We start from the raw sequence: 9,327 nt of genomic DNA, 5'->3' as shown, positions 1-9,327 counted from the left end.
TCTAAACATTAAATAGGTGCAAATACACAGATAAAAAACAAAAAGTGAATACTTTACAACATAAGTTATAGAACTATAAATATATTTTATATACATTATACATATTCTAAGACATGATTTTCACCTATATATAGAGTTCATATTAGTACCAGACTATTCAGTGCTTTAGTTATAGTATAGGTCTGAACTTTACATGAATGTTTGCATCATAATACTTACAGTAAATGCTTCCCAAGAAACAAGGGATTTTAACCAGTTTATCTCACAGAACCGCTTTGCAAAGCTGAGGGGACTGTAGAAACAGCAGGACCGGTTAGCTGAAGGCTCCTTCTCCCATCCCCGAGAACCTGTCCTAAAAGAGGGGCTGCAGGGGGATGACAGCCGGGTGGGGGGACAGCAAGGATGGGAAGACGGTGTGTGGCAGTGGGGGAAACGCCAGCTGGGTCGGGTGCAGGACGGAGGGCGGCAGCAGCGGCAAATGTGGTGGGGCGACGAAAGCCATGTGGCCCCCTGGGCAAAGCCTTGGTCCTACTGGTAGATGAGGTAAAGGTGCTCTGGAAAGAGCTGGGACCTGCGAGAGGAACTGCTGGTGCGGCTGGAGAACCTTCAATGTACTGGCGGTGGTGGCGTGCTGCTGGAGGATGGTGTGGTGGATAGTGGTGACAGAGGTAGAACACAGTGGCGGCTGCAAGGGTAAGGGCTGCAGTGGGGAATTTGGGGGCTGGATCGCCAGGGGAGGGAAGGTGAACTTCACTTTGTTGGCCAGCATGTTTTGTGGTATGATCTGCTGATATGCCTCGGACGGGAGATCCTTGAATTTTTCATGGTTGTCTGGAGGGAATATCAATGCCTGATCGGGTAGGGTGAATGGGGCTATTAACTGCTCCGTAGTTAAAAATGTATGACTATTTACCTGTGCTTCTTTGAATGGCAAGGGTGGTGGGCTGCTGAATATAGCAGGATTACACTGTACCCATTCACCGGTCACCTCATTGATTTTCTCATGTGGTAGAGACTCAGTCAATTCATAATGGCAAAGATAAGATTTAGGAGGAGCTTGTTCCAAATGTCTTTTTGGGAGGGGAACTTTGTAACGAGCTTGATTTTCACAACCGTAGACATTTTCTTTTTTCTTTTCATCTTGCAGAACATCCTGTGTGCTGGCAGCTGCTGGAGCACCGTGCTCAGGAACAGAAGCAGAAGAACCTGTGATGACATCGGAAAATGTGCTCAGAGCGCTTTCCAACGCTGTGCATGCCATCAGTTTGTCATTTTCCACCATGTGTGAACTATCAGTTTCTAGAGATGATTTGCTCTCCTCCTGCTGCATTGTTTCATCCATACCTTTTGCATGATCAGCTTTAGGATCCACTCTAGTTTCCTTTAGGCTTTCTTGAGTCAAGAAGTCCCCCAAAATATTTAACATAGAATTCGCAGAATTTTCTTTGGAAAGTTTGGTCTCACTTCTTGCATTCCTGTCAAGCAACACATGATGGATTCTAGTTTTCCTTCTCCTGCGTTTCCCTCTTGACTTGTGATGTCCACGTAAAGCATGCACTTGCCTTAGATACTCCTCTGCTGCTGTCTGTCCATACGAGCTTTCATCCGATGAAGAGGAATAGGTATGCTGTCTCCGCTTGCGGTGGGATTTTTCAGGTTCCTCTGTCAGAATGTTGTAACCTCTCTTTATGGACTGGTTTTGACTTGGACTCTTCTCCTCACTGCAGTGTCCTAAACGTTTCTGCTCAGGGCTACAGCTTGACCTCCTGACTTTCCAGCTACAAGATGTTTTAGGGCACCTTAGGAGGTGCCTCCTGGAGGTCGGAGCCAGCTGCTGCGACTGTCTCCGAGAGCTGGCTTTGCTCTTTCTGTGCGATTGCTTACAACCATGGTGTTGGCTGCTATTTTTTGCACTCCAAATGTCACACCAGCCTCTGTCCCCATGTACATGATCTGATGCAGACATGACTCTCTTATGACCATTTTCGATGCCAAGTTTTTGATATGACTGCTGTATCTCATCTGTAGCTAGCCAGATATTCCCCACATCATGTCTGCACCTCTCTAGGTTATTTTGGAGGTGCTGATATTTATTTTCGTCTCTGTAACTGATTTCTTCTTCAGTCACTGAGGACATCTCAATTTCTGCCACTGTTGTGTTCCCACAGTGATGACGATGACAATGACATAATTTTCTTCTCCTTTTCCGTTTTCTACTTTTGTGAAGCCATTTTTCATGGTTTTCTTTGATCCAGACTTTGTTATATTTCTCATCTATCACAGTGTTCTGTTCTAAGTGATTTTTAGATATGTGATACTTCTCTATCTTTCTAATCCTGAATGACTCATCCAAGGACACTTTATTTTGATTTTTTGCAAGATCACAATTTCTGATGAGGGGAACATCACTTATAAGGGGTATTGTATAGTTGCACACATTTTTATTCATTTCTGTTTCATGATCACCACACTCTGAACTAGGTTTACTTGTAAAATCCGAGACTACACTATGGTTGGATTCAGTTTTACCGTACAAATGAGGTATGTTTGGCTGATTCTTGCGCTTCCCTTGGCTGTCACTTGTTCTTGATGACTTGAAATCAAAATATAAAGGATTACAGCTATAAGAAATTGATGGGTCTGTACTTGTGTGAATTAACATTTCTGATGGCCACTGAAGAATATTTGATCCATGTTTGCTAAGAACAGGAAAAAAGGGTTCACAAGGTCTCTTGCGCATGTCTGGTTTACTTTGCGGGGCTCTGGTATTACCTTCTTCAGATGGTGATGGAACTAATGCATCTGACCCAAGCTTTTTTATTTCAGTTTCAGTTGTGGATGAATCACTGCTTCCATCTTTATCATTTTCCTCCACAACATCCGGCAGAGATAAACAATCCTCCACAACCTCCTGCACAAGATCCCTGTTCGCCTGCAGCTCGTAACCGCTGCAGTCCAGGGGCAGGACCTGAGCACTGCCCAGAACTGCGGGCAGCGTCTGGTCCGGCAAGTCTGCTGCACCCACATCAATACCACAACCATCCATGTCTGAGGACACCAGTTGCTTTGAATGGGACACAGGAGGAGCTAATCCAGGACTCTCTAGCACCCTTTCTTCACCGCCCAGCTCTTCTGACTCCTGAGCTTCAGGAGCTTCTGCAGCGTCTATGCATTTTTTCATCAGTGGGTCAAAACAGTTACGTTTCTCCTCAGGGCACAGGACTATTTCTGCCGCTGAAGGAGACTGAAGGTTACATGCTCCCGGAACAAACCTACTTCTTCTGCTAAATCCATGCTCCATAGAGGTTTCGTCATTATATTCATAGAAAACAGCAGCTGAAGACTCCAGTTTGACTGCTGCTTTCTTAGGAAAAGCAAAAGAGAACCCAACTCTATGCCCGTGAGCTCCTTGAATCTGATCTCCACATTTGTTAGCATCGGATTTATCACTACATGCATGTCCAGCAGTGGAAGAAATAACAGAAGTTACATCTTTACAATTCTGCTCATCGTGCACTAACGTACAGCTGAAATCCTGCTTGTTGGCAGAATCTAAGGCAGCGCTTTGTGGGATATCGTTGCAATGATCTCGCACAGTCACTGTAGTGGATTTAAACATAGGGCCACTTCCAGGAGCACTAGGAAAGAAAGCAAAACTCTGAGTCAGTACCTTTCAGAGAATAGCAGACAGAAAATTTGGTGTTACACTGGCATCTGAGAGACTTGTTTTAAGGAAAGAGGAAGAATCTGCGGATACATAGAATATGAAAAAAATGTCATATTTTATAATAAGATGAGGTAACTAATAAAAAAAAAAAAAAAGATGAGTGAATACTGTGGCCCCACTTCCTTCATGTGAACTTAGCAGCTGAAGGGCTAATGTTCCTAACAAGATAGTTCACTTTTCCTAGACATACTGGCTGGCCTAATAAGAGACTGTATATCTCCCTAGAAATCTTGCTTATCCTCCTAATAGATCATCATGGTTGCAACACTATTACTACAAATAGCAGAGGTTTTACATTCCTTTGTGCTATATAATATGGTAAAACAGAGAGTGCCTCACAGACCACTTCCCTCTCAGTCACCACCCCAGTGACTGCTGCTCTGCCCCCAGGCAATCACCCAGCAGGTCCCATCCTATTTGTGTTCACAGACCAAACCGTCGCAATCTCAGCAATTTCTTTCACGGAAAAATAATATTGGGGAGAGTATTTCAGCTGACAGTAGTGCAGTAAATGATTCATGCCTCTTGAGAAAAAGTTTATCACTGTCTACTTCTGTTCTTCATTTCATGTCCTCTTCCCATCTGTTCTACTTCACTTAATAGGAAGCAAAGAGAAGAGCAAAACTGTTTAAGCTGCAGATTTTCGAGGATCCACAGGAACTGCTCAGCACTAGGAGTAATGGACCTATGTTAAACCAATTTTTTTTATTTAAACCAAATAATTCTGCATTACAATGCAGAACAATACTAGATGATAGGTCATTGGGAAAACTTGCAAATGTTGTTTAGGACCCCCAGATGTGCTGAGATAAAGAATGATGAACTTAACCTATTGGGTCTAGAAATTAAGGCAGAGGTTTTATGAGGAAGGAATTCCTCATGAGAATTCCTGCCTTGTCCAGTTCTTCATAAATTTAAAAAATATATTAAAACCCCCCACACAAATTCTTTCTTTAACAGAGTAAAATGGTAACTTCTACAAAACCAACCTAGAAAATACCAGTTTAAAAAATCCTGTGTGTCTGTGTCACACCTCCAAGGATCCAAAGTGGTAGTAAACAGCAATTCTTAAATAGAGAATTAAAGCTCAGAGATAAATTCTCCTTCAGGAAATAGAAGGAGGATATTAAAACAACAACAAACAAAACAACAATCAGACTAACAAAACAGAAACAACAAAACCCCACAAAATCTGTGATCACTAGCACAGAAAAAGGGAAACAATAAGTTCCTCTTTCTCCTGAAATATGATACATCCAGATTTTGCAGTATATTTAGAGGGAATAATATCAAATACCCTCAAGTATTAAATGTGGACAGTTCAAATACTGGCAGATGAGAAAGTGTCTCTACATGAGTTATCATAAAAAGATACAAAAATTAAAATTAGGTGTCACGTTGCTCATGTCAAACAGACTTTCCCACATTCACGTCCCATCCACCTGCTTAGACAGACTTTGTCTCAGCATGCTGCCCACCACCCAAACTATGGAGAAAGGGACTACCACTGAACAAGAGCTACAACTTGGTTGGACTTCTCTGGAAGATCATCTGGTGAGACAAAGTCTGGATAAAAACAAAACATCTGTGTTTGAGCATCTAATTCTTTGCTTTTGCCCCCTGAGATTCCACTGTGAAAAGCTGGTATATATATATTTTCAGTGGCTTGTCAGTGTTAGGACTGTGTCATATTTAAGTGACAATACAGTTATAACTAGCAAGCTCAATATTAACTTCAACAGTATGCCTAGATGTGATACTAAAACGTATGACTAGCAAGGAGTCGCTTTTGCAGAGGGAGGTAAACACTCTGTTGAGCTGGGGAAAAGGACCACTTACCTTTTAATATAAAAAAGAAACAGTTATTGAAATCTAGAACTAGATTTCTGGATGCTTTCCCAGGCGAGCAGTTTGAAAACTAAATTGCAGAGATCTGTTACATCCTAGAAAGACAGACTGTGTTCCTCACCCCATCAATGAAGTAGTGTCAGCCTGCAAATGCATGACCTACTTCACTCAGCTTTCAACCAGTGTGCCTGCTTTTATGAAATATATATGAAACACATCTTTTTTAAACTAAAAATACATGTCATTTTAGCTCCACTGAAAAAGCAACGTTAAACATTCATTTCTGCACACGGTGTGAACCAAATTACTGTACACATACTGCTTCAAAAATGCCATAAAAACATTTGTGGGGCTCCAGCCAAGGGACTCCAGCAGCCCCAGGTTCCACAGCACCAGCTAATAATGGAGGGATTATTTTAAAGCAATTTTAAAGTTTCAGCAGCTATGCACTTACCATGTTGTCTCTTTCCTTAGCTCAGCTAGCTTGTGCAAACGTTGAAGGGCTTTTTCCTGTTTCCTTTCATCTTTTCGTGACTTAGATGCTACATTTCGAGCAAACTCCCTCTGTTTCAGTTCTTTCAGTCTCTGCAAGACATAGTCATACAACACACACAAAAAACCCAGGGATGATAAACATTTATCATGACAGTTACTTTCTGGTAAACACTCATAGCATGAATTATTTTTGAACCTAACCAAAGTGACCTATGCAATACATTTATACATTTTAAGTGAATAACTGAAATACACGGAGATGCTTGAAACAGGTTGGCTAGGTTAGAGATAACCTAGAAAATTTTACTGTAGCTTTTGTGATTAATGTAGACCAGCCTCAGTAGGATGAGGCAATGTTCATCCAAAATTTTGCTCCTGACTCCACTCCGAAAACCTTCCCCACAGTCTGATTGCTCTTTGAAATTGTAATAAAAAATAATGAGACCACTCCAGGTATTTTTCTGCACAGCTGCTCTGTAGTCTGTTGACCCCCCAGCCGGTATTAAACCTTGAGTTTTTCTGCCCAAGATGCTGGGCATAGCATTTGTCACTGCTGAACCCCGGGATGTCTCTGTTAGCCCTTTTCTCCAACCTACCAAGGTCCCCCTGGACCTGCCCTGCCACATTATCAGTGCGGTATCACTTGCAAAGCTCCTGAGAGCGCACTGTCCTGCCAACCAGGTCCTTTCTGCAGATGTTAAAGGGTCCTGACCCAGCAGCCATCACCAAGGGACGTCATGGCTGGCGAAGTCTTGTATTTTGCAATTAGAAGATCTTTTCGGGAAGATCTTGTTTCCTGCTCTTGCTGGTGTCTGACCCAGCAGTTACACAGACACTGAGGTTCGATCCAGCATCTCATTCGATTTCATCTCCAGCCTGTTTCTTTGGGAGGAAGTTAAAGTGCACAGCTTTGATTCTCCACATGAAAAGGGGATTTTATTTTCTTTATATCACAAAAGGACAGTGTGCAGAGACTTCCCTAATCCTTCATGTCAGCAAAAGGTATTCCTACAAGTTCCAAACCTCATCAGTGTACCACCAGGTTGCTCCGTGTGTTCCCAGTATGGCTCACAGTCTAGATGACATCAGCCTATGAGATCATAATCTGATGATTCTGGGCAAAACCCAGTAACCTGCGACTGTTTTAATGTCTGAGAGCTAATAGCTGGCTATGCACAGGGCCCATGTGGGTTTGTAAAAGCAATAATTCTAGCTTCAAATTGTTTGAGTGGTATTCAGAGCTCTTCTTTTACCAGTAGGCACATGTTGGATACACATGTAATGGAGTCGGCAGAACTCTATAAGCGCTGTTCTCCTGCTCCTTGTCAATTTTTTATTGTGTCCCTTTCTGTGATTTTTTTTTTCCTATTCACAGAAAAATATGCCTCTTTTAACATCATTCATGTACGCACTGAATTTGTCTTTGCCATTTTGGGTGATGCTAATGCTACCTTGGCAGTCCATTTTATGCCAAGGAACATACCTGTAGAAACATGCTGAGAAAACAAACAAATGCTTGAAGAAAAATGAGCACTACTCTCTTTTTGATTTTTGCATTATTGTTCCAATGACTGGATATTCCTTTGAAGACATCCTTGATAGATACAGAGAAATAATTTGAAAGATGATCACTTCTTCTATCATTTATATTTCAGAGATAGAGTTACCAAAATTTGTGCTAATACAGTATAAGGTTATAAATTCACTCAAAAGTACAGCAACTTTTTTCCAAGAAAAAAGACTTGAAATGCGAAGCATCATTTTCATTTAACTTTTCTTAAGCCTGTGCATCCATGTTTTCCTAAAGACAGTATGATGCTGACCCTGCTGCCCATCAGCCACTTGTGAAACTCTAAGTATTTCATTTCACAGGTGACTTCTGAGTGATCAGAATATCAGAGAAGAAATTAAGTTTCCCTTCCCCTCCCCATCCTCCAGCCCTTGGCACTTAAAGACAGGATTTCTTTCAATTTTGTAGAGTTCAATAATTCTTCAGTTTTTTTCCCCCTCAAATGTTTAAGGGAAGAAGTATGCAACAAAGCCAGAGAAGAGAGATACGAGATTGCTTTTTCACAAGGTTAAAAAGGAGAAGCTGAGCAGTATACAAATTCATAATCACCCTCCAGCAGCAGCACTTTACTGTAATTATGAGGATGATTATGATTAGTGATTTGATTCTGACCAGATTTTGACCCCTTTTCTCTTACTGCTGAAAGCTAGCAGGGCTCCATACCATCAGGAGTGCCAAAGTCAACACGACTCCACGTTTCAGGGTGCAAGCAGGGTCTCCCTCACCGTGAACAGGAACAATGCTGCTAAAGGAGGTTTTATGTGATCTTGGAGGCACAGAAGATGTGTTTCATGTCTATCATTGCCAACCAAATATCATTCTACTGATCTGAGCCTCTCATTAGCCGCATCAGTCATTATCTGTTTAGCACATACCAGTTCTCCTACAGAAGAACTGCTCACAATTGTAAGCAATGTAATTGTTCTCCCTGATTGCTACAAGTAGGTGTCAATGTGTAAGACAGAGGAGTCTGGCAGAAGTTTTTTGTGCACAGCCTTTGTGTCAAATTGTCTGCTCTTCTTTTCTGGTGAACCCCTCGTTCCAGAGCTCCCTTTCTGTCAGAGCTCCTGCCAAATACATCAACCCTTTCTGTACAGAAAACTTTTCTTAACATAATATGAACCAGTTATATGACATGATTTTTTTTTTTCTGTTTACAACTGGTATCTCAGTCTTTTTCACTAAGAGCTTTGTCATCTTTAAGGATTATACCTAGGTAACTCCTGAGGACTTTATTCAGCAAAAAATTATGTGTGAGTGGAATTTTTGTCAGTTGTAAACCACAAAACTTGTACCTGGTGCAAGCTGGTTTAAGGCCTGATTAGGCAGTTTCCAAAAATACTATTTCCTATGCATAAAAGTCATCTTAGTGGGAAAATGCGTGTCCCCATTTTTGGAAACTGTAGTTATTTTCTGTTTGTCTTTATTTAGCCACCTGATAAACTATCATCATCTGCATTCCCTTATGGCACTTAGTCATGATAGTGATTGCTGGCACTATGTATTAATAGTATAGCTAGCACTGTATTTATACAGCCCTATACTTGTATTTTGTTGGGTTTGCTTGTATTATGCAAATGAAAAGGAGTTATTATACGTAAAATTTCATTAGTCCATGCATTCTGAGTATCACAAAGCGCCCCAAAACCTGTTAAAAGTAAATGACAGGAATAAAGACACAAGTGTA

At 41.4% G+C, this 9,327-nt stretch overlaps 1 protein-coding gene across 1 annotated transcript in view; it reads right to left on the bottom strand.

Annotated features, from left to right (window-relative positions):
* Positions 1–352: 352 nt before the first annotated feature.
* Positions 353–9,327, bottom strand: part of ZNF804A (zinc finger protein 804A) — a 149,609-nt gene continuing 140,634 nt past the window's right edge. Inside the window, exons 3-4 of the mRNA XM_065638217.1 lie at positions 6,030–6,160; positions 353–3,638 (exon numbers count right to left, since the gene is read on the bottom strand). Coding sequence (XP_065494289.1) covers positions 353–3,638; positions 6,030–6,160 — 3,417 coding nt within the window. The remainder of the gene's footprint in view (positions 3,639–6,029; positions 6,161–9,327) is intronic.

This window comes from Caloenas nicobarica, chromosome 6 (genome assembly GCF_036013445.1).
Source record: "Caloenas nicobarica isolate bCalNic1 chromosome 6, bCalNic1.hap1, whole genome shotgun sequence".
Classification (NCBI taxonomy): domain Eukaryota; kingdom Metazoa; phylum Chordata; class Aves; order Columbiformes; family Columbidae; genus Caloenas; species Caloenas nicobarica.
Note: the sequence above shows the minus strand (reverse complement) of the source record. Positions and strands in the feature narration are given on the sequence as shown.